The following is a 26,155-nucleotide window of genomic DNA, read 5'->3' as shown; positions in this document are numbered from 1 at the left end:
CACCTCCTCCTCCTCCATCACACCACCTCCTCCTCCTCCATCACACCACCTCCTCCTCCTCCATCACACCACCTCCTCCTCCTCCATCACACCACCTCCTCCTCCTCCATCACACCACCTCCTCCTCCTCCATCACACCACCTCCTCCTCCTCCATCACACCACCTCCTCCTCCTCCATCACACCACCTCCTCCTCCTCCATCACACCACCTCCTCCTCCTCCATCACACCACCTCCTCCTCCTCCATCACACCACCTCCTCCTCCTCCATCACACCACCTCCTCCTCCTCCATCACACCACCTCCTCCTCCTCCATCACACCACCTCCTCCTCCTCCATCACACCACCTCCTCCTCCTCCATCACACCACCTCCTCCTCCTCCATCACACCACCTCCTCCTCCTCCATCACACCACCTCCTCCTCCTCCATCACACCACCTCCTCCTCCTCCATCACACCACCTCCTCCTCCTCCATCACACCACCTCCTCCTCCTCCATCACACCACCTCCTCCTCCTCCATCACACCACCTCCTCCTCCTCCATCACACCACCTCCTCCTCCTCCATCACACCACCTCCTCCTCCTCCATCACACCACCTCCTCCTCCTCCATCACACCACCTCCTCCTCCTCCATCACACCACCTCCTCCTCCTCCATCACACCACCTCCTCCTCCTCCATCACACCACCTCCTCCTCCTCCATCACACCACCTCCTCCTCCTCCATCACACCACCTCCTCCTCCTCCATCACACCACCTCCTCCTCCATCACACCTCCACCTCCTCCACACACAACCCCTCCTCCATCACACCTCCTCCTCCTCCATCACACCACCTCCTCCTCCATCACACCACCTCCACCTCCTCCATCACACCACCTCCACCACCTCCATCACACCACCTCCTCCTCCTCCATCACACCACCTCCTCCTCCTCCATCACACCACCTCCTCCTCCTCCATCACACCACCTCCTCCTCCTCCATCACACACCACCTCCCACCTCCATCACACCACCTCCTCCTCCTCCATCACACCACCTCCTCCTCCTCCATCACACCACCTCCTCCTCCTCCATCACACCACCTCCTCCTCCTCCATCACACCACCTCCTCCTCCTCCATCACACCACCCTCCTCCTCCTCCATCACACCACCTCCTCCTCCTCCATCACACCACCTCCTCCTCCTCCATCACAACCACCCCCACCTCCTCCATCACACCACCTCCTCCTCCTCCATCACACCACCTCCTCCTCCTCCATCACACCACCTCCTCCTCCTCCATCACACCACCTCCTCCTCCTCCATCACACCACCTCCTCCTCCTCCATCACACCACCCCTCCTCCTCCATCACACCACCTCCTCCTCCTCCATCACACCACCTCCTCCTCCTCCATCACACCACCTCCTCCTCCATCACACCCCTCCTCCTCCACACACCTCCTCCCACCATCACACCGCCTCCTCCTCCATCACACCACCTCCTCCTCCCATCACACCACCTCCTCCTCCACCACACCACCCCTCCTCCTCCATCACACCCCTCCTCCTCCATCACACCACCTCCTCCTCCATCACACCCCCTCCTCCTCCATCACACCCTCCTCCTCCTCCATCACACCTCCTCCTCCTCCATCACACCCCCTCCTCCTCCATCACACCCCCTCCTCCTCCATCACAACCCCCTCCTCCTCCATCACACCCCCTCCTCCTCCATCACACCCCCTCCTCCTCCATCACACCCCCACCTCCTCCATCACACCCCCTCCTCCTCCATCACAACCCCCTCCTCCTCCATCACACCCCCTCCTCCTCCATCACACCCCCTCCTCCTCCATCACACCCCCCCTCCCCTCCATCACACCCCCTCCTCCTCCATCACACCCCCTCCTCCTCCATCACACCCCCTCCACCTCCATCACACCCCCACCAACCACCCCTCCATCACACCCCACACCACCTCCTCCCCATCACACCCCCTCCTCCACCTCCACACACCCCCTCCTCCTCCTCCATCACACCCCTCCTCCTCCTCCATCACACCTCCTCCTCCTCCATCACACCACCTCCTCCTCCATCACACCTCCTCCTCCTCCATCACACCACCCCTCCTCCATCACACCTCCCCTCCTCCATCACACCACCTCCTCCTCCATCACACCTCCTCCACCTCCATCACACCACCCTCCCCTCCATCACACCTCCTCCTCCTCCATCACACCTCCTCCTCCTCCATCACACCACCTCCTCCTCCATCACACCACCTCCTCCTCCATCACACCTCCTCCTCCACCATCACACCACCCACCTCCACCATCACACCTCCTCCTCCTCCATCACACCTCCTCCACCTCCATCACACCTCCTCCACCTCCATCACACCTCCACCTCCTCCACACACCACCACCCCTCCTCCACACACCCTCCACCCCCACACACACCTCCTCCTCCTCCTCCATCACACCTCCCCTCCTCCTCCATCACACCTCCCCTCCTCCTCCATCACACCACCTCCCCTCCTCCATCACACCTCCTCCTCCCCTCCATCACACCCCCTCCTCCTCCCCATCACACCTCCTCCTCCTCCTCCATCACACCTCCTCCTCCCCTCCACCACACCTCCTCCCCTCCTCCATCACACCTCCTCCTCCTCCTCCACACACACCTCCTCCTCCCCTCCACACACCTCCTCCTCCTCCACCATCACACCTCCTCCTCCTCCTCCATCACACCTCCTCCTCCTCCTCCATCACACCTCCTCCTCCTCCTCCATCACACCTCCTCCTCCTCCTCCATCACACCCCCTCCTCCTCCATCACACCCCCTCCTCCTCCATCACACCCCCTCCTCCTCCATCACACCCCCTCCTCCTCCATCACACCCCCTCCTCCTCCATCACACCCCCTCCTCCTCCATCACACCCCCTCCTCCTCCATCACACCCCCCTCCTCCTCCATCACACCCCCTCCTCCTCCATCACACCCCCTCCTCCTCCATCACACCCCCTCCTCCTCCATCACACCCCCTCCTCCTCCCATCACACCCCCCCTCCTCCTCCATCACACCCCCTCCTCCTCCATCACACCCCTCCTCCTCCATCACACCCCCTCCTCCTCCATCACACCCCCTCCTCCTCCTCCATCACACCCCCTCCTCCTCCACCATCACACCCCCCTCCTCCTCCCATCACACCACCCCTCCTCCTCCTCCATCACACCCCCTCCTCCTCCTCCATCACACCTCCTCCTCCTCCATCACACCTCCTCCTCCTCCATCACACCTCCTCCTCCTCCATCACACCTCCTCCTCCTCCATCACACCCTCCTCCTCCTCCATCACACCTCCTCCTCCTCCATCACACCTCCTCCTCCTCCATCACACCTCCTCCTCCTCCATCACACCCCTCCTCCTCCATCACACCTCCTCCTCCTCCATCACACCTCCTCCTCCTCCATCACACCTCCTCCTCCTCCATCACACCTCCTCCTCCTCCATCACACCTCCTCCTCCTCCATCACACCTCCTCCTCCTCCATCACACCTCCTCCTCCTCCATCACTCCTCCTCCTCCTCCATCACACCTCCTCCTCCTCCTCCATCACACACCTCCTCCTCCTCCTCCATCACACCTCCTCCTCCTCCTCCATCACACCTCCTCCTCCTCCTCCATCACACCTCCTCCTCCTCCTCCATCACACCTCCTCCTCCTCCTCCATCACACCTCCTCCTCCTCCTCCATCACACCTCCTCCTCCTCCTCCATCACACCTCCTCCTCCTCCTCCATCACACCTCCTCCTCCTCCTCCATCACACCTCCTCCTCCTCCTCCATCACACCTCCTCCTCCTCCTCCATCACACCTCCTCCTCCTCCTCCATCACACCTCCTCCTCCTCCTCCATCACACCTCCTCCTCCTCCTCCATCACACCTCCTCCTCCTCCTCCATCACACCTCCTCCTCCTCCTCCATCACACCTCCTCCTCCTCCTCCATCACACCTCCTCCTCCTCCTCCATCACACCTCCTCCTCCTCCTCCATCACACCTCCTCCTCCTCCTCCATCACACCTCCTCCTCCTCCTCCATCACACCTCCTCCTCCTCCTCCATCACACCTCCTCCTCCTCCTCCATCACACCTCCTCCTCCTCCTCCATCACACCTCCTCCTCCTCCTCCATCACACCTCCTCCTCCTCCTCCATCACACCTCCTCCACCTCCTCCATCACACCTCCTCCTCCTCCTCCATCACACCTCCTCCTCCTCCTCCATCACACCTCCTCCTCCTCCTCCATCACACCTCCTCCTCCTCCTCCATCACACCTCCTCCTCCTCCTCCATCACACCTCCTCCTCCTCCTCCATCACACCTCCTCCTCCTCCTCCATCACACCTCCTCCTCCTCCTCCATCACACCTCCTCCTCCTCCTCCATCACACCTCCTCCTCCTCCTCCATCACACCTCCTCCTCCTCCTCCATCACACCTCCTCCTCCTCCTCCATCACACCTCCTCCTCCTCCTCCATCACACCTCCTCCTCCTCCTCCATCACACCTCCTCCTCCTCCTCCATCACACCTCCTCCTCCTCCTCCATCACACCTCCTCCTCCTCCTCCATCACACCTCCTCCTCCTCCTCCATCACACCTCCTCCTCCTCCTCCATCACACCCTCCTCCTCCTCCTCCATCACACCTCCTCCTCCTCCTCCATCACACCTCCTCCTCCTCCTCCATCACACCTCCTCCTCCTCCTCCATCACACCTCCTCCTCCTCCTCCATCACACCTCCTCCTCCTCCTCCATCACACCTCCTCCTCCTCCTCCATCACACCTCCTCCTCCTCCTCCATCACACCTCCTCCTCCTCCTCCATCACACCTCCTCCTCCTCCTCCATCACACCTCCTCCTCCTCCTCCATCACACCTCCTCCTCCTCCTCCATCACACCTCCTCCTCCTCCTCCATCACACCTCCTCCTCCTCCTCCATCACACCTCCTCCTCCTCCTCCATCACACCTCCTCCTCCTCCTCCATCACACCTCCTCCTCCTCCTCCATCACACCTCCTCCTCCCCTCCATCACACCTCCTCCTCCTCCTCCATCACACCTCCTCCTCCTCCTCCATCACACCTCCTCCTCCTCCTCCATCACACCTCCTCCTCCTCCTCCATCACACCTCCTCCTCCTCCTCCATCACACCTCCTCCTCCTCCTCCATCACACCTCCTCCTCCTCCTCCATCACACCTCCTCCTCCTCCTCCATCACACCTCCTCCTCCTCCTCCATCACACCTCCTCCTCCTCCTCCATCACACCTCCTCCTCCTCCTCCATCACACCTCCTCCTCCTCCTCCATCACACCTCCTCCTCCTCCTCCATCACACCTCCTCCTCCTCCTCCATCACACACCTCCTCCTCCTCCTCCATCACACCTCCTCCTCCTCCTCCATCACACCTCCTCCTCCTCCTCCATCACACCTCCTCCTCCTCCTCCATCACACCTCCTCCTCCTCCTCCATCACACCTCCTCCTCCTCCTCCATCACACCTCCTCCTCCTCCTCCATCACACCTCCTCCTCCTCCTCCATCACACCTCCTCCTCCTCCTCCATCACACCTCCTCCTCCTCCTCCATCACACCTCCTCCTCCTCCTCCATCACACCTCCTCCTCCTCCTCCATCACACCTCCTCCTCCTCCTCCATCACCCTCCTCCTCCTCCTCCATCACACCTCCTCCTCCTCCTCCATCACACCTCCTCCTCCTCCTCCATCACACCTCCTCCTCCTCCTCCATCACACCTCCTCCTCCTCCTCCATCACACCTCCTCCTCCTCCTCCATCACACCTCCTCCTCCTCCTCCATCACACCTCCTCCTCCTCCTCCATCACACCTCCTCCTCCTCCTCCATCACACCTCCTCCTCCTCCTCCATCACACCTCCTCCTCCTCCTCCATCACACCTCCTCCTCCTCCTCCATCACACCTCCTCCTCCTCCTCCATCACACCTCCTCCTCCTCCTCCATCACACCTCCTCCTCCTCCTCCATCACACCTCCTCCTCCTCCTCCATCACACCTCCTCCTCCTCCTCCATCACACCTCCTCCTCCTCCTCCATCACACCTCCTCCTCCTCCTCCATCACACCTCCTCCTCCTCCTCCATCACACCTCCTCCTCCTCCTCCATCACACCTCCTCCTCCTCCTCCATCACACCTCCTCCTCCTCCTCCATCACACCTCCTCCTCCTCCTCCATCACACCTCCTCCTCCTCCTCCATCACACCTCCTCCTCCTCCTCCATCACACCTCCTCCTCCTCCTCCATCACACCTCCTCCTCCTCCTCCATCACACCTCCTCCTCCTCCTCCATCACACCTCCTCCTCCTCCTCCATCACACCTCCTCCTCCTCCTCCATCACACCTCCTCCTCCTCCTCCATCACACCTCCTCCTCCTCCTCCATCACACCTCCTCCTCCTCCTCCATCACACCTCCTCCTCCTCCTCCATCACACCTCCTCCTCCTCCATCACACCTCCTCCTCCTCCATCACACCTCCTCCTCCTCCATCACTCCTCCTCCTCCATCACACCTCCTCCTCCTCCATCACACCTCCTCCTCCTCCATCACACCTCCTCCTCCTCCATCACACCTCCTCCTCCTCCATCACACCTCCTCCTCCTCCATCACACCTCCTCCTCCTCCATCACACCTCCTCCTCCTCCATCACACCTCCTCCTCCTCCATCACACCTCCTCCTCCTCCATCACACCTCCTCCTCCTCCATCACACCTCCTCCTCCTCCATCACACCTCCTCCTCCTCCATCACACCTCCTCCTCCTCCATCACACCTCCTCCTCCTCCATCACACCTCCTCCTCCTCCATCACACCTCCTCCTCCTCCATCACACCTCCTCCTCCTCCATCACACCTCCTCCTCCTCCATCACACCTCCTCCTCCTCCATCACACCTCCTCCTCCTCCATCACACCTCCTCCTCCTCCATCACACCTCCTCCTCCTCCAACACACCTCCTCCATAAAACATACTCTCCTCTTCACCCCCTCCACTCTATCACACATGCTTCTCCATCTCACCCTCCTCTCCATCACCCTGTCCCCTCCATCACACATCCCCTCCCTCCGTCAGAAACACCCCATTCTGTCCGTCCCACACACAACCTCCTCTCCAACCCAACATCACAAATCCCCCCCACTCTCCACTATGTCACACACACAATCCCACCATCACACACCTTCCCCTCCCCTCTATCACACACACACTCTCCCCTCCATCTCTCATATACATCCCCCTCCTCCATCCACACCCCTCCCTTCCGACATGTTCTCTCCTCCCCTCCGTCGCACTCCTCCCCTCCATCATACAACCCCTACCCCCATCACTCCATCGCACATTTCCTCTCCTGCATCACACATGCCCCCTCCACGTCACATGCCCCTTTCCCTCTGTCACACACCACCTTCCCTCCATCAAATACCAACTACATCACACACCCCCCCTCCCCTTAGTCACCCAACTCCCATTGGTCACACAATACCTCCCATCCCTCACACACTCCCCTCCCTTCCATCAGACATCCCATCGCAGGAGCAGGGGAAGAGAGAATTCGATCATGGGGGGGAGGGGCCAGGGGATTTGATCATGGGGCTAGGAGGATTGCATTAAGTTTTCATTGGGAGGTGGTGGCGCAATTTCAGTGCTTGACATAGGTGCTATTTTTCCCTCGGTATGCCATTGCAATGGGGACCTTACTAAAACTCAGCTTTGGGATCTGGGTGGTAGTTAATCCGCCACTGTTCTGCGGTCACAGTACAAACATTCATAGAAATCACCTCACAAAATAAATAAAAATATTGCACAAAAAGTCATTTGGTTCATTGACCATTCAGGGGAAGAAGCAGTCCTTTTGCCGCTGAGGGTTCATCTTTAGGCTCCTTTACCTTTTTCCTGATGGTGGCAGAGTGAAGAGGCCATGGCCTGAGTACTGGGGGCCCTTGAGGAGAGAGGCTGCTTTTTTAAGACCCTGTCTCTTGTAGATGTCCTCGATGGAGTGAAGTCTGGTGCCCGTGATGTCGCAGCCAATTTAACAACCTTCTGGAATTTTTTCTTGTCCTGAGAGTTGGTACCTCCATACCAGCTAGTGATGCAATCAGCTAGAATGCTCTCCACGGTACACCTGTAGAGGTTTTCAAGAGTCTTTGGTGACAGATCAAATCTCCTCAAACACCTCACAAAATATAGCCGCTGGAGAGGCTTCTTCATGATTGCATCGACATGGAGACTACAAGACAGATTCTTGGAATTTAAATTGAATGCCTCTTCTAACTGTAGCAGTTAGCACAACACCTTTACAGCGCCAGTGATTTGGACCAGACCTGGGTTTGAATCCAGTACTGTCTATAAGGAGTTTGTGCGTGTCTCCCCATGTCTGTGTGGGTTTTCTCCGTGAGCTCTGGTTTCTTCCCACCCTTCAAAAACATACAGAGGTGTAGGTTAATGGGGTGTAAATTGAGCAGCCCGGACTTGTAGGGCCGAATTGGCCCATTACAGTGTGGTATATCTAAATTTTTTAAAGATTTTGCAAAAATCTATCCAACCTTGTCTTAAATATATTTACTGAAGCAGCCTCCATTGCTTCAATGAGAATTCTCTAGATTCACCACACTTTGGGAAAAGCAATTCCTCCTCATCTCCATCCTAAATCTACTTTCCTGAATCTTGAGGCTATGTCCCTTCTCCACTATGTCCACTGCTCTACTCATTGTACACCTATGACGGTGTGGTGAGGCACAACTCCAATGCTATCTACGAGGTTGCCGCTGACACCACAGGTGTCGGCAGAATCACAAACGGCAATGAGGTATTGTACAGGAGGGAGAGAGACCAAGTTTGTTGAGTGGTGTCACATCAATAACCTTGCTCTCAACATTACCTAAACCACGGAGATGATTGTGAACTTCAGGAGGGTGTCAGGGAAACATGACCCAGTTCTCATAGAGGACCCAGTAGCAGAGAGGGTCAAGAACTTCAAATACCTGGGTGTCAGCATCTCCGAGGATCTGTCCTGGAGTCTCCATGTTGATGCAGAGGCTATATTTGTGAGGAAATTCTGTACGTCACTGAAGACTCTCGTAAACTGGCTAGTTGTATCACTGTCAACTCTCAGGACAAGAATAAACTCGAGAGGATTGTTAACTTGGCCTGTGACATCACAGGTACCAGACTTCACTGCATCGAGGACATCGACAAGAGGCGGGGTCTTAAAAAAGAGCAGCCTCTATCCTCAAAGACCCCCAGCACCTAGGCCATACCCTCTTCACTCTAGCCGCTTTCAGGGGCTCGAACACAGATAATGCGCCAGCAGACGGGGCTGGGGGAGGGCAGCTGGGATGTTCAGGTGGCCGCGGAGAAGACGCCTTTCTGTCACCTGAACGTGCCGGCTGAAGGAGAGCCCCGTCCGACCGATCGCCGGCTCCTGCGGATTGCGGCTGTCGTCCCGCCGCCGCTTTCAGGTGCAGCGGGTGGGGTGCTCCGAGCCGGAGAAAATACCCACAGGTGGAGGGTTAGGTAAGTGCCCCTCGGGGCCGGGTTCTCCACTTTCAGGTGGTCTCCCGAGAGCCGCATTGGGGTAGAATAGGCGGCCTTACAGTCGGGTATTCTGGTCCCCTGAAAGAGGCTTCTGCTACCATCGAGGATAAGGTCCAGGAGCCTGAAGACCAGCACTCAGCAGCACAAGGACAGCTTCTTCTCCGCTGCCATCAGATTCCTGAATGGGCACAAAGACAGGGCCTTATTGCTGTAAGATCTGATGACAATTAATCAATCCTGATGGTTCCAGTCACCCCCCCCCCCCCCATGGAAACAACTTGCCCACCCACCCCTGCACTGTCTGACTCACATCACCGTCACCCTCAGCAATGCAACGGGATTTCCCATGAAGACGCATTGCCCGTGGCACCGGCAGAACACACTCACCGTTCCCAGCCTTCCTGTCCACAGCGACCGGTCCGCTCGACGGACGGTGCAGTCTCCGCGCATGCGGATCGCAAACGGTCGGCTTCGGCGGTTGGCGGCGTCTGTCGCCTGGCAACCGCGCCCGCCGGGCGCGCGCACAGCGGCCGGCCGGCGGGAGTTTGGGCGGCCCGGGGAGAGAAGGAAGGTGAGAAAGGGCGGACGATGCAGGGAGTTGAGGGGGTGGGGAGGGAGGGAACGGGGAATGAAGATGCAGTGGGGAAATGGTGGCAGGGAGGGGTGGAGGGAGTGGGGGAGGGGGGAGTAATGAGAGGGGGAAAGCAGATGGGGAGGAGAGGGAGGAAGGGAAAAGAGGGAGAAAGGGGAAGGGTGGGAAGGAGATGGGGGGGGGGGGGGGGGGGAAGAAGGGAAGGAAGGACTCCCCCATCATCCTGGTCAGAACCTCTTCTCATTGCTACCTTTGTGCAGAAGGTGCAGGTGTGAAGGCCAGCACTTCTTGGTTCAAGAATAATTTATTTCCAACATCCATCAGGCTCTTGAACCTGCCCTTGACACAGTAATCAGGGACTGCTCCAGCACCACATTATTATAACAATTAAAAAAAAATCTTGAGCTATGGTAACTGAATATCATTTATCTTTATTTATCTCTATTTAATTTAATGTATATTATTGTACATTTTAAAAATTAAAGACCTGTTCTGCAGGAGCAAGTAAGAATTTTGGTATACATACATTGTATAATGTGTATGACAATCAGAACAGATAATAAACAGAAATGTAATATTACACAAAGCTGCCTTTAGACTGCCATAAAGATTCATCTTTAGCATTGCCTGACACCCCTTACAGTCAGAGAAAGAGATTCAAGATTAATTTATTGTCATGTGATAAAATGTGGGTATAGATAGAGTAAATGCAAGCAAGCTATTTTCCACTGGGATTAAGAGAGCTAAAAACTAGAGGACATCGGTTAGAGTGAAAGGGGGAAAAATTTAAAAAGAGCATCAGGGTGAATTCATTCACATAGAGAATGGTGGGAGTGTGGAACGAGCTGGTGAAGTGGTAAATGCAAGCTCAATTTTATCACTTGAGAAAAATTTGTGCAGGTACATGGATGGGAGGGGTATGGAGGGATATAGTTCGGGTGCAGGTCCATGGGACGAGGCAAAATAATAGTTTGGCAGAGACTAGAAGGACAAAATTTTGCAAATGTTCTGTGGTTCTATGTTTCTAACTCACTGTTAGAAATCTAACACAAGGTGACAGTATCAAGGTAATGTGATTCTGGAAGGCAGCTTGAGGCCTGAGCGAAACCGCTGATAAGGAGAACACTAGCCAATGTCTGGAGTTCCTACAAAGTCCTGTTGAAACAGTAAAACACAGATTGGGAGCGAAGAAGGATGAGAAGAGCGACAGTAGCAAATACTATCCGTATAAGGTGAGAGAAGGAAAGTTTAGGGGAAATGTCAGGGATAAGTTCTTTTCACAGAATAGTGGGTGCTTGGAATGCTTTGTCAGGCGTGGTGGTGGAGGCTGGTACAATAGGGACATTCTAATGGCCCTTTTTACACAGCCACTTTGTTCCGGGATATTTGAGGCTTTATTGTTGATGCCTTGTATAAAAGGCACGGAAACGGAATGGAGGGCCATTCCAGTCCCAGATTTTTTCTGGCAGCAGACGTAGTAACAGTGTTGGATCTCCATCTGTGTAAAAGAGGTGATCCAGCATTCCGGCACCAAGATGGGAAATGATGTGTTCTTTTTTTAGTGTATTTATGGGTAAACATTAAAACTGGACAAAACATACAAGTAGGAGAACAAGAAAAATCTTTTTGATACTGCTCTCTCCTGGCGGGGACCAACAGCGGGCTACCAGGACAATCTCCCGTCAGCCTACCACCAGGCCCACACTAATTCCACCTCCCCACTCCTCCCCAGCAGCCCTAATTTCAACTTCGCATGTCAGACCAGGAAATATTTTTGGGGGAAAAAAAAGTGGGTCTAACATGCTGCCAAATACAGATATGTTAGATGTGACACTAGATGCCAATGCTGTTGTGTAACAAGTCCTGCCTCTTTTTCTCCTGGTATGCCAGCTTGCTGTGTAAAATGACATACTGACCCAGCATTATGCCGGATTTGTTCGGTTCAGTGTAAATGACCAAAGCTAGCTTAATGCTCAATTGGATTTAGATCGGGTGGCTGACTTGGCCATTCAAGAATTTCCCAGTATTTCGCTTTGAAAAGCTCCTGTGTTGGTTTAGCAGTCTGTTTGGGTTTATTGTCTTGCTGTAGGATGAAGTACCATCCAATGAGTTTTGAGGTATTTACTCAAATGTGAGTAGATAAGGCGTTTCTAAATAACCTCAGAATTCATTTTGCTACTGACATCAGCAGTTACATCATCAATGAAGAGAAGTGTGCCAGTCAGTACTTGTGGCAGCCCCACACGCCCAGGCCATAACACCCCATCACCATGTTTCACAGATGTGGTGGTATGCTTTGGATCTTGGGCAATTCTTTACACCTCCAACTTTGTTCTTCCCATCAATCTGATACAGGTCAATCTTGGTCTCATTTGTCCATGAGACCTTTTTCCAGAATTCTGCAGGTTCTTTTAAATACTTCTTGGCAAACTGTAATCTGCCAACCCGTTTCTGTGACTAATTATTGGTTTGCATCCTGCAGTGTAGCCTCTGTATTTCTGTTCATGAAGTCTGCTGTTGACACACCCACAACTGCCTCCTGAAGAGCATTTCTGATTGGTCAGACAGGTGTCTTGGGATTTTTCTTCATTATGAGAATTCTTGTCATCAACAGTGGAAGTCTTTCTTGGCATACCACAATGGTCTTTCTTCCTAATCATGTTCCAAACTGTTGATTTTGGTAATCCTATGCTTGGGCGATGTCTCGTAGTGTTTTATTCTTATTTTACAGCCTCATAATAACTTTCATTGGCACAAATCTGGTCCTCATGTTGAAAAAATGACAATTACAGACTCCAAAAGTGATCAAAAGCTTAGAAGCAAGCCTAGCTCTTTTATACCTGCATCAATGAAGGAATTAAACATAACTGAATATTCACAAACACTTGTGAAGCCAAATGTCCCAAACATTATGGTGCCCTGAAATGGAGGGACTGAAATGCTGCAATTTTTACATGGTCAAATCAAAATGTATACAAATAACCCTTAATAAAATCTGCAATGTGCAACTTAATCACATGTGAATTGTTTAATTACAAATTTAAAGCTGTAAAGCACAGGGGCAAATAAAAGAAAAAAAGTGTCTCTGTCCCAAACACCATGGAGGGGACTGCAGTTGAGAGGCAGAACCTGAGGTAATGAAATGGGATGAATATGCCATTGATGAAAATGCATACTTGCTGGTCCGTGTGGATTTTGTAGTTCGTTTCCATGTTTTGTGATTCTGAATGTTACAAGATATGAAAAGGTTCAGGGGAGATTCATAAGGATATTGTAAGGGATAGTTACATTGAATTTCTCTGGAAAAAATTGGCCTGGATTAATTTTATTTTGGCTTAGGGAGATTTAGTCAAAATGTACAAAATGACAAACCTAGAATGTGAAAGACTTATTTCTTTAGCAAAGAAGGTAATGACCAGAGGAGGTGGGGGAATCTTTTTCACCCAAAGTGAACACAGAAACAAGTGCTCATCATGTCCAAGATGAAGGCTTGAAGGCCCAGATCTCGGAATCTGCTGTATTTTTGCTGCCACGAACACATCTATGTCGTTATTCTCTCTGATTGAGTGTTGCCACAGTCCTAGCCCGTCACACTGAGCTGTTCTGGAATCATGCAGAACAACCCCTTCTTCAGTGGCCAGGTTTTCTCATTAATAAGGACTTGTAGGATTTGTGCATTAGCTCGAGGCTATAGTGAGATAGCAACTCTAACTGCATGAGAAGCTGAGCTTGTAACTAATGGAGAAGAATGAAACATTTGGCTTCTCTGTATCTCAGAAGACCATAAGATATTGGAGTAGAAATAGGCCATTCAGCCCATTGAATCTGCTCTGTCATTCCATCAAGGGGTGATATATACTCCACTCAGCTGCACCCCCCCCTGCCTTCTCCCCATAACAATTGAAATCTAGATTATTCAGATACCTATCAGTCTCTGCTTTAAATACACCCAATGACAACCTCCACAGCTGCCCGAATTTAGCAAATTCCAGTGGTTCACCACTCTGGCTAAAGAAATTCCTCTGCGTCTCAGTTTTAAATGGGTGCCCTTTAACCCTGAAGTTGTTTCCTCTCGTTCCTGACTCCCCTACCATGGAACACAACTTTGCCACATCTACTCTGTCCAGGACTTCCAATGTTCAAAATGCTTCTAATGAAGTCCCCCTCATTCTTCTGAACTCCAAGACATACAGTCCAAGAGCCATCAATGCTCCTCATATGCTAATCCCTTCATTCCAGGAATCATTCGTGAATCTTCTCTGAACCCTCTCCAGTGCCAGTATATCCTTTCTTAAATAAGCCCAAAACTGTACTCCAAGCGAGGCCTCACCAGTGCCTTCAAAGCTTCAACGTGACATTCCTGCTCTTTTATCCTATTCTTTGAGATATGAATGCCAACATTGCATTCACCTTCTTCACCACCGACTCAACCTGGAGGTGAACCTGTAGTGTATCCTGTACGAGGACTGCCAATTCACTTTGCACCTCCAAATTTTAAATTTTCTTCCCATCCAAATAACAGCTTGCCCATTTATTTTATCTACCAAAGTGCATGACTGTACTTTTCACTTCTCTGCCCATTCTCCTAACCTAATTCCTTCTGCAGCCTCCCTCTTTCCTTAACACTACCTGCTCCTCTACCTACCTGCAAACTTGGCCTTAAAGTCATTAATTCCATAATCCAGTAAAAGCACAAAGCTGGAGAAACTCAGCAGGTCAAACAGTGGCCTTTATGTAGCAAAGGTATAAATACATAAGCCGACGTTTCGGGCTTGAGCCCTTCATCAAGGTATAGGAAAAATGTCAGTAGGCGTCCGAATAAAAGAGTAAGGGGGGGGGAAGGCGTGGTCACAAAGGCAGGAAGGAAATAGGTGAAAGGAGGGAGGGGACATCAGCAAGCAAGGAGAGGAGGGATGGCTGGGCAAATAGAGAGGGAAGGGGGTGGGGAGAAGAGCTGGAGGGGTTGAGGGGGTTGGAGAGGAGAGCAGGTTAGCAGAAACTGGAAAAGTCAGTTAATGGCATCCGACTGGAAAGTACCCAGATGGAAAATCAGCTGTTGTTCCTCCAATTTGCTGGTGGTCTTGGTGGGATAGTACACAAGGCCATGGACAGACTTGTGAGAATTGTGAGTGTGAGACAGAACTGAAATGGTTGGCTACTGGGAGGTCTCTGTCATGGGCGCAGATGGAGTGAAGGTGCTCAGCGAAGTGATTTCCCAGTCTCTCCGATGTAGAGAAGGCCACAAAGGGAGCACAGGATGCAGTAAACTAATCCTGTGGACACACAAATGAAGTGTTGCTTCACCTGAAAGGCCAGTTTGGGGCTCTGGATTATGGAGAGGGAGGAGGTGTGGGCTCAAGTGTGGCACCTCTTGTGGCCATAAGGGAAAGTGCCAGGTGGGGGAGGGGGGAGAATTCGTGGGGAGGGATGAGGGAATCAGAGAGGGAGCCGTCCCTACAGGGGAGGAGAGGGAAAGATGTGTCTGGTAGTGGGATCCTCTTGTAAGTGCCAGAAATTCTGAAGGATAATGTGTTGGATGCGGAGGCTGGTGGGGTTATAAGTGAGGTCAAGGGGATTCTGTGTTTGTTGCATCTGGTGTAGAGATGGCCAGGGCAAATGAGCAGGAAATGGAGGAGATGCTGGTGAGGGCCGAGTTGATGCTGGTGGAAGGGAAGCCATGTTTGTGGAAGAAGCCAGACATTTCAGAAGATCTGGACTGAAAGACACCATCTTGGAAACAGATGCAGCAGAGATGGAGAAATTGAAAGAAAGGGATGGAGTTCTTGCACGGGACAGGGTGGGAGGAAATGTAATCAAGGTAGTTGTGTGAGTTGGAGGGTTTTTAACATATGTCGGTGGAAAGCTTGTCTCCCGAGATGGAGACAGAGAGATCCAGGAAGAGGAGAGTGTTGTCAGAGATGGACCAGGTGAGCTTGAGGTGGAAGCGAAGTGGATGAAGCTGACAAGCTCATTGTAGGTACATGAGGCAGCCCCGATGTAGTTGTCGATATACCGGAGAAAGAGTTGGGGTTCTTGCCTATGTAGGCTTGCAGCATGGATTGCTCCACAAAGCCCACAAACAGGTAGGCATAGCCTGAATCCATCCAGGTACCCATGGCTACTCCTTTAATTTGGAGGAAGTAGGAGGAGTTAAAAAAGTTGTTTAGAGTGAGGACAAGTTCTGCCAGGCAGAAGAGGGTGATGGTAGAGGGTGACTAGTCAGGATTCTGGTCCAGAAAGAAGCAAAGTGTTTTAAGACCTTCTGTGTGAGGGATAGAGGTATAAAGGGATTGGAAATCCATCGTGAAGATGAGGTGGTCCAGTGCAGGGAACATAAAGTCATTGAGGAGATGGAGGGCACGTGAGGTATCACAGATGTAGGTGAGGAGGGATTGACTCTATCTTTTCTCCCCAGCCCAAAGTAGGATTAAACTAGTTCGGTGGGACAAGAGCAGGCAGAAACAAAGGGTCTACCCAGGTGGTTTGGTTTGTGTATCTTGAGTAGGAGGTAGAAACAAGCAGTGCGGGGTTGGGAGAGAATGAGGTTGGTAGCCATGGAGGGGAGGTGACCGGTGATGAGATTGGAGATATTGGCTTGATGTATGATGGTGGTGTTCTGTGGGAGGGTTAGGTGTCTGAGAACTGTTATCTGGCCTCAGCAAGGTAGAGGTCAGTGTGCTGGACCACAAGAGTACAACCCTTGTCTGCGGGTTTGATGGTGAGGTTGGGATTGTTGCGGAGAGAGTGGAGGCAGAGCGTTCAGAGGAGCTAAGATTAGAATAAGAGAGGGGACTGGTGAAGATGAGACGGTTAATGGAATGGAAATAAAAAGATCCAGAGTGGAAGCAGGCGTGGAAACTGAGGCAACGGAAGAAGAGTTTGGCCTGCACAGAACTCATTAAGGTGTGGGCGGAGGGGGACAAAGGTAAGGCCTCTGCTGAGGACTGAGTGTTCCGTCTCAGAGAGGGGATGGCAAAAACCAAGCAGGGGTAAGAGTGGGAATCAGTCTGGAGGGTGATGGGGGGAAGATGGAGGGTTAGGGATATCAGAGGGTGGAGATGGAAGGTGGGGAAGGGAAGAGGGGAGGGTTAGGCAGGTTAGAGATGGGGAAGGTCAGAGGGGAGGAGGAGGAGGGTATGGGGGAGATGTCTGAGGGTAGGGGGTTGGGGAGATGGGGGTGGAGTAGGGAGAGGTGTAGTGGGATAGGAAGGGGAAGTAGCAGTGGCATCACTAGAGTTGGTGTCAACCCCTGCCCGCCCGCCCCAAGGACCTCCTCCTGGACCAGACTATCCAGAATCCTTAATGTTTTTTGTAGTAATGTTAGTCGTAAATCACAAACACTAATTGTATTGTTGCTGAAATACTAGAAAATTTGACAAAATCACCTACTATAAAAACACCAGAAGCAACAGAAACAAGTATGTGGTTATAGCATGTGCAGATGAAACCATGTGAATCGAAGCATCATTGTAATAGGGTGATAATGACAGCTCTGACCAGACTGAGCCATTAGTCAGTACATTAGCATACAGTTTTAGCCTTGTAGGTATATGTAAGATGGGCTTACTAAAACCGTTTTTGTTGTTATAACTAACTATAAAAAATAAAATGCTGAAACACTGCATAAAAATTTTATAGTCAACCCCTCCTATGGTGTCACCTGGTGCAGTCCGCACCCCTCCCCCGAGTGATACCAGTGGTAAGTAGTAGTAAGGGGTTGAGTAAGTGGGATCCAGCAGTGAGAACGGGACTACAGGTCTTTATCACCGTCATTGGGACCTAAGGAATGGTCATAACTCGGATTGGTCGTACGTCGGAGTCGCAAGTTTTAACGAGATATTAAAGCAATTAAAAAAAATTCAAATGAACCTTCAATGAAGAATCTCAGCATATGTACAGTATTTTTTTTTAAATGATCGGACGTAACTCGCGTAGGTCATAAGTTGAGGACTACCTGTATAGTAGGAGTCTCTGTCGGGAGACACGTGGTTGGAGTAAGTGTCGGCTCGAGGGCGGTCGGAACTCAGGTGAGAGTCGGCGGTATCACCGGGACCTCCTGCAGGTAGGCGGACAGGGTCGATGCTGGAGCCGGCAGCCGAAGCTCCGGTGACTAGGTGGTCGGGGCTCGGGGTTAGAGTTTGCAGCCGTGGTGCCGGGAGCTCTGGTGAGTCAGTGGCCGGGGCCAGGTTTCAGGTCAGCAGCCGGGGCGTCAGGGGACACCGTTGGGTCAGTGGCCGGGACCAGGGTTCGGGTCACCGGCCGCGGTGTCGGGAGCCGTGGGGTCGAGTTGGCGACCAAAGCTGAGGATCTGACGGGTGGGGAGATAGGGCGATAGCGGTAGGGAGCTCCGGAGGGCGGGCGGCTGGGGCTGGAGATGGGGACCCACGTCAAGGGCCACAGAGGCTGCATTCTCTCGGGAGGGAAGCTTGTGATCCTTGATGGACATCAGGTGGGTGGAGAGCGGGCGGTGGAACGCGTGGATCCGGTGGCAGATGCACTACAGGTCCGGAACTGTAGCCGTGCGAGGTGGTGCGCAGGAGCCTTCGGCAGAAACGGAGACACAGTAGCAGTCAATGCTGTGTAGGTACCTGAGATTCTTGCGGGAGCCAAACTGCGAGGCCTGGGATTGAAGCTGGAAACCACGAGTCACAAGATGACGGCAGAGTCGAATCTGAGTGAGTAGCTGGTTGTGGAGGGTGAGAGCAGCAGGGTGTAATGGTATGGACTGAATATGCTAATTGGCTCGGGCTGGCCCACCCCCTGATGACACTCTTACCTGGACTCCTCCCCTGGTACCCCGGCCATAAAGGTCGGACCACCTTTCCCTTCCCTAGTTTGGATTCGGGCCAGCTCAAGTCTTCTGTGCAATAAAGCCGATCGTTCCCCTCAGTCTTTGTCCTTGTAATTATTAGGGCAACTGGTAATGCCCATCACAGGGATTACAGATGGGAAGCAAAATGAGAGAGAATCCCACAGAACTCCCTTCAGAGTGCAAAGGAGAACTTCTTCACGGTAGGCATCCCTCGAAGAGATTTCACAGTGTTGTGCAGTAGTCAGAAATAAAACACAAAAATCTGTAGACCCCGTCGTTGAAGTAAAAACACACAAAACTGGAGAAACCCAGCTGATCAAATAGCAAAGGTATAAATACATAACCGGCACTTTGGACGTGAGCCCTGCATTAAGGTGTGGATAAAAGAGTTGGGGGGGGGGGGGGGAAGGTGTCGCAGAGGTAGGAGGTAATAGGTGGAGAAGGGAGGGAGGGAGAGAGGGGAGACAAAGCAAGCATGGAGAGGAGGGATGGCTGGGTGAATAGAGAGGGAAAGGGTTGGGGAAGGAATGCTGGAAGGGTTTGGGGGGGGGGGGGTGGGATGGGAGAGAAGGGCAGGTTAGCAGAAACTGGAAAAGTGGAAGTTAATGGGATCGACTGGAGAGGCCCCAGATGGAAAATCAGCTGTTGTTCCTCCCATTTGCGGGTGGTCTTGGGGGGACAGTACTTGTGAGTGTGTGAGTATGACACAGAACTTAAATGGTTTTCTCTGCCATGGGCGCAGATGGAACGAAGGTGCTCAGCGAAGCGATCTCCCAGTCTGCTCCCAGTCTCTCCGATGTGGAGAAGGCCACAAAGGGAGCACCGAATGCAGTATATCAATTTCATAATCCAAACCATTAATATACAACATAAAACTTAGCAGCCACAACACTGATCCCTATCAAATGACAGCCAACCAGAATATGATTTTTGTATTCTGCTAATCTGCATCCTGCCAATCAGCCAATGTTTTATCCACGTTAGTATGGTTCCTGTTATACCATAGGCTCTTGTTAAGTAGCCTCATGTGCAGCACCTTGTCAAAGACCTTCTGAATATCCAAATGCACAACATCCACTGCATCTTCTTTATCTAGTGTCTTTGTCACTTCTTCAAAGAATTCCAATAGATTTATCAAGCAAGATTTTCCCTTGAAGAAACCATAGACTTTGTCCCATCTTGTCATGTGACTTCAAGCATTCCATTACCTCATCATTGACAATCGACTCCAACATTTTCCCAATTACTGACCTCGGGCTAACCAGACTAGAATTTCCTTTCTGCTGGTTCCCTCCCTTCTTAAATAGTGGGGCGACATTTGTGACTTTCCAATCCTCCGGGACCATGCCAAAATCTATTGATTCCTGAAAGATCAGGAAATGCCTCTTCAATCTCTGCCACCTCTTTTAGAACCTGAGGGTGTCATCCATCTGATCTGGGAAACTTATCCATCCTTAGGCCATTCATCTTTCTGAGCACCTTCTCCTTTGAAATAGTAACTGCTCTTACTTCCCTGATAGCTTTCCACATCTGGCGTACTGCTAATGTCTTCCACAGTGAAGACTGGTGCAAAATACTAATTTTGTTCCTCTGCCACCTCCTTGTCTCCCATTGTTATTTTCTCCAGCTTCATTTTCTAGTGGTCCTATATCTACTCTCACATCTTTTACTCTTTATACACGAACCAGCTTTTTGTATCCTCTTATATTTCCTAACCTACTTTCACATTTCATCTTTTCCCTCATGAGTTTTTTAGTTACCTTCTGGAAGTTTTAAAGAGCTTTCCACTAATTTTTGCTTCCTTGTATGCTGCGTGCATTTAAATATAAAACTTTTAACCTTGTTTTTGAAACTTGATTTGATTGTGTCCCTTTGGCATTGCAACTCACCCCCATAGCCTCTCTTTTGCTTTTATTTTGGCTTTGATTCCCCTTGTCAATTTTTCAATTTGAATATTTCCTCTTTTTTGATATGTATTTATCCTGCACCTTCCTCAACCTTCCATTGCTGCTCTGCTGTCCTCCCCACTAGTGCCACCTCCCAATCTACTCTGGCCAGTTCCTCTCTCTTGCCACTGTAATTCCCTTTACTTCACTGAAATGCCGACACATCCAACTTTTGTTTCTCCTGTTAAATCTCAAAATTGAACTCAATCATATCAAGATCACTGCCCCCTAATGGTCCCTTTACTCTAAGCTCTCTGATCACCCCTGGTCCATCACACAACCCCCAATCCAGTACAGCCGATTCCCTCATGGGCTCATCAACAAGCTGTTCCAAAAAGCATTCTCATAGGCTTTCTACAAACTCTTCAGATCCAGTCCCAATCTGGTTTCCCCAATCTATTTACAAATTCAAGTCCCCATGACTCCCATAACTTTGCCTTTCTGACACACTGTTTCTATCTGATATTGTCATTCGTTGTCTACTGTTTGGAGGCCTGAGTATAACTGCCAACAGTATCCTTTTACCCTTGCCATTTCTTAACTCAACCCACAGTGATTAAATATCTTCTGGTCTTATGTAATTTCTAATGATTTAATGTTATTCCTTACCAACAGAGCCACACCACTCCCCTCTGCTTCCTGCCTAACCTTTCAATACGCTGTGTTATCCTTGGACATTCAACTCCCAATGACATCCATCCCTTAGCCATGACTCTGTGATGGCCACATCATACCTGCCGATCTGTAGCTTCACTACAAGATCATCCACTTTATTTCTTATGCTGCGTGCATTTAAATATAAAACTTTTAACCTTGTTTTTGAAACTTGATTTGATTGTGTCCCTTTGGCATTGCAACTCACCCCCATAGCTGCCCCATCTGTCTGACCTTCCTCACAAACTCCCTACCAGCAGTCCCTACTTGTACAGCAACCACCTCTTACTCTGGCTCTCACCCAACCCCTCACCACATTTTCCAAACCTCCCTGCCAGGCTATTGGTTTCCCTCCAGTTCAGGGGCAACTTGTTCCACTTGCACAGGTCACCCCTTCCCCAGAAAGGGCTCCAATGTTCCAAGAACTCGAAACCCAGCTCCCTGTACCATCTCTACAGCCGTTCATCTGTTTGTGCTATTTTCCTTTTCTGACCTTCCCTAGCTCGTGGAACCAGGAGTAACCAGAGATGGCCACCTTGGAGGTCCTGCTCTTCGGCCTCTTTCCTAACTCCCTAAGCCTACTTTGCAAGACCTCTATCCTACTCCTGCCTATGTCATTGATATCAACATGTACCACAACCTCTGACTGCTCACCTTCCCCCTTAAAGAATATCAGAGACATCTCGGACTTGAGCACCTGAGAGGCAAAACCCTATACTGGAGTGTCTGTTGCAGCTGCAGGATCTCCTATCGGTTCCCCTATGACTATCACGCTACCTGACTTCACCCTTTCCTTCTGAGGCTCAGAGCTGACCACAGGGCTATTGGTCTGGCTGCTGCCTTGCCCAGATAGGACAACCCCTTAGCAGTATCTGAGGTGGTCTATTTGTTGCTGAGGAGAATGGCCACCTGAACTGCCCCCTTTCCCTGTCCTGTTACCTAGCTGCTTTTGTTCTGCCTCCTGGATGTGATTGTTCCCCTATAACTCCTTGTCTATCACTCCCCTCAGCCTCCCAGATCATCCTTAGTTTATCTAACTCTGGTCCCATTGCCCTAACATGGTTTGTAAGGAGCTACAGTTGGATGCACTCACAGTTGAAGTCGTCTTGGACACTGCTGGCTTCCCTGACTATCCACATTCTGTAAGAGGAGCATGTCCCTGCCCTGGCTGCCATTCCTGCTGGTTCACTCATGTATGCTGAAGCATTTCCACACTGCTCAATGTGGATATCTTTAAGGATTGACTAGATGGAGTGGACAGCCAGCACTTTTTTCTTGGGTGACAGTAGCAAAAAACATAGGGCATCTGTATAAGGCGAGGGGAGGAAATTTGATGGGAGACGTCAAGGATAAAAAAAATTTTTACCCATAAGAGTAGTTGGTCTCTGGAATGCATTGCTGGGGGTGGGGTTGGAGGCTGGTTCAGTAGGGACATTTAAAAGACTCAGATGAAAGAAAGAGGGTTATGGGTGTGAGGTGGAGGGAGCGTTTAGTTGCTTGAGAAGATTTATTTTGGTCAGTACAACATTGAGGGCTAAAGGGTCTATGCTATGTTCTGATAATAGTGACATCACAAGCATAAAAACCAGTATAATTTTTACTTGTGTATTTATTTTATGTATACATTTTTGGCAATTTTTGTCTTGCATCTCACAAGCTGTTGTTTTCCGTTGTCCTGTCAGCTTGGTTTTTGATTGGTGCTGGTTCGATCCATGACCAAACTGGAGTGAAATATTCAAATGAGCAGGTAAAGTCCCAGACTTTTATGCAAATAATTCATTCATATTTGTAAATATATTCCCTTAAGCAATTCATATTTACATACAAACTAAAGAGCCTTGGTTGCTTTCATAATTATTATACCAGTACATAGGGAGAGAAGGATGAACAAATTTGCACCATTAATGTATACACAATTCTATGGCATGGTCTCAGCAAGCTAGGCTTGCTGCACATTGTCTACCACTGAATATTACAAAATAGAATTAAAAGAAGTTATAGCCACTGAGCTTTATTTTACTAACATAGAGAATAAAGGCATTTAAATCTAAATTGCTATCTCTTTGTATTGATTGCAGCTATAACGTTACTACTGTACTGCCACTGGTCTTGAGGATTAATGGTAGTCTTCAGGGGAGTAACCAAAGTGCTCCATGGTATGGATGCACTGAGATGATTGAAGAATCAACCTGAGCTTCTGGGGACCCTCACTCAAGTTTTACTGAGGGGGGGAAATAAGTTCCCAGTCGTATCCTGTCTAAGCAAGTAGCAAGTCAGAGGAAGTTTAAACTACATGTTCCCCAACCTACCCCCAATCTTCTTCTGATTTCTCATTGATTGTGGGGTCGTGCAGTTTGTGTTTGTGCCACAAGTAGAAGCCCGGCGGCCCAGCGGAGACGCCAATGTTCCAGGCTTGGGTCAGACTCCACTTTGCGGCCCTGTCAGGTGGCCCAAATGCTCAGAGGGAACCTGGCCAGCACCCCCCCTCCCCAACAGCAATGGACAGCTCAGAGAATGGGTGAATGGGATCTTTCTTATTAGGGGATTTACAGATAGCATTGCGGTTAGCGCAACGCTGTTACAGAGCCAGTGACTCCAGTTCAAATCCAGTGCTGTCTGTATGGAGTTCATAAGTTCTCCCTGGGTTTCCCTCCACCCTTCCAAACGTATGGGGGTTGTTCATCTATTGGGTGGCACGGGCTGGTGAGCCGGAAGTTACTGTGCTGTATGTCTAAATTTAGAAAAAAGGTGGCCAACATTTAGAGGGATTGGAGGGGGTGGGGGCTGGGGGCAGAAAGAGGGGAAGGGGAGATTGAGGCAGAATTGAATCCAGTGTTGAGATAATGCTATCATGGTTTTGCAACTTTAGGCAGTAGGCTTTCATGCCGCCCTGCATATACCCATTGCCTAATCTTCTAACCATCCAGATTACTTAACATTTTTTACATTGCTAGATGGAAGGTGTTCATTTATAATAGCTGTCTAATTCCAAGGTGTAAATAAAACCATTTCTAATGAGATAGATGTTATAAACATCATCCAGAAGGATACCATAAGATATAGGAGCAGAACTAGGCTGTTCAGCCCATCGAGTCTGCCCCACCATTCAATCATGAGCTGATCCGTTTTCCCACTCAATCCCCTGCCTAGCCTTCTCCTAATCTTTGATGCCCTGGCTAATCAAGGGCCTCTGCCTTGAATACCAGTGAGACACTTCAAGTGCTGGAATCCCGAGCAGCAAACAATCTGCTGGAAGAACTCACTGGGTTGACAGCATCAGGGGCAGAAAAAGAGTGATTGTTCTTTAGCTCAGAATTTCGTCAAGATTTTCATCCACAATGAGCCTGCCTTTTGGAAGGCAACGAAAGCTCAAGGTTGCTTTCAGCACAATTCACGAAAAGCTAAGGGGAAAATTTTCAAATGTGGTCACCAATAGGTAACATTACAGTCTACAAACCTATAATTTGTTGGACACAAGAACAGGACATGCTGGAAAGACGCAGCAAGACAGGCAGCATCTTTGTTGAGAGAAGTTGTGATGTGGGTCTTTGACCCGAGAAGCGAACTCTTTTACTCAAAGGCACATTGCCTGAGCTGCCGAATGCTTCCTGCATTTTCTGTACCTATTTCAGATTCCCAAATCTGCAGTTTTTAGATTTTCAAATATCCTGACACCTGTCCAATTAGCAAGTTTCTGATTTGAAATCACTAGTTCCGCTCAATGCATATCTGTCAAAGGTAGTGACATTTTACCTTAAAGAGTGGTATTTAACTGTTTCAAAATGAGGCATTTAAAATCTGTCGATGGGCAATTCTGAATGCATCTCAGGATTTTGTGTGTACATAACATAGAAACCAAACCACAGGGAATTGTTTTTTTTTGAGTACTGCTGTTCCATAAGAAGTATTTAGTAGTGGTTGAATGAGTTTCTATAAATCAAATTAGATGTGATTTGAATCTCATTTAATCCTTCTAAAAATTCTATTTTATTCACATTTGTAAAGTTTTCAAATAGAGCCATTGCCACGGTTAAGGCTAAAAATCCTGGATTACGTTCGTTGCCTTGTTTGTGAGAAGGGTTTGCCTCATATTGTCCTAAAATGACCAGAGTGGCCTCAGATAAACAAGAGATCAGAGCCTGGTGCAGCTTTCATTTGAATGGGGCTGAGCACCATTAAATGGTGCCAAATGGAGTTTTCATGAACATATTGAAGTGGGAGGGCCCCAGTGACTCGGTCTATCGAGCACTGTCCTCCACTTTCAGCATCTGTGCAAGAATCAAGAGTTGAAAACATGAGCCTGAACCCTCATTAGCATCAGAGATACTTGTCCCGTCGTTCCAGGAGGAGAGGCAATGGGAATGAAGGGGCCCCACACAATTACAGACGGGATTATTAGAAATACAATAGGGGTTGGAAAACTGAGAGGTTTGCAGATCAGATCACCGTGGCCCACCTGAATGAGAAAAGGAGTGAGAGCCTCGGGCCTACTAAACATAGAGGGAAAAGGGGGGCGCATAGCGCAACAAATTATGAGAAGAGTA

General features: G+C 50.6%; 1 protein-coding gene across 11 annotated transcripts in view; it reads right to left on the bottom strand.

The window, feature by feature from the left end:
* The window catches only part of LOC138761396 (inner centromere protein), an 81,235-nt gene extending 71,156 nt beyond the window's left edge, over nucleotides 1-10,079 (bottom strand). For 9 of the 11 annotated variants that reach the window (XR_011356298.1, XR_011356297.1, XR_011356299.1 and 6 more), the window contains exon 1: nucleotides 9,995-10,079. Coding sequence is in view for 2 of the 11 variants with exons in the window: in XM_069933423.1 (XP_069789524.1) it covers nucleotides 9,995-10,057 (63 nt within the window). In the remaining 9 variants the exon portion in view is untranslated. The other 2 variants (XR_011356300.1, XR_011356302.1) reach the window with 2 other exon arrangements.
* Nucleotides 10,080-26,155: the final 16,076 nt, after the last annotated feature.

This window comes from Narcine bancroftii, chromosome 4 (genome assembly GCF_036971445.1).
Source record: "Narcine bancroftii isolate sNarBan1 chromosome 4, sNarBan1.hap1, whole genome shotgun sequence".
Lineage (NCBI taxonomy): Eukaryota > Metazoa > Chordata > Chondrichthyes > Torpediniformes > Narcinidae > Narcine > Narcine bancroftii.
This window is presented reverse-complemented; position numbering and strand designations above follow the sequence as displayed.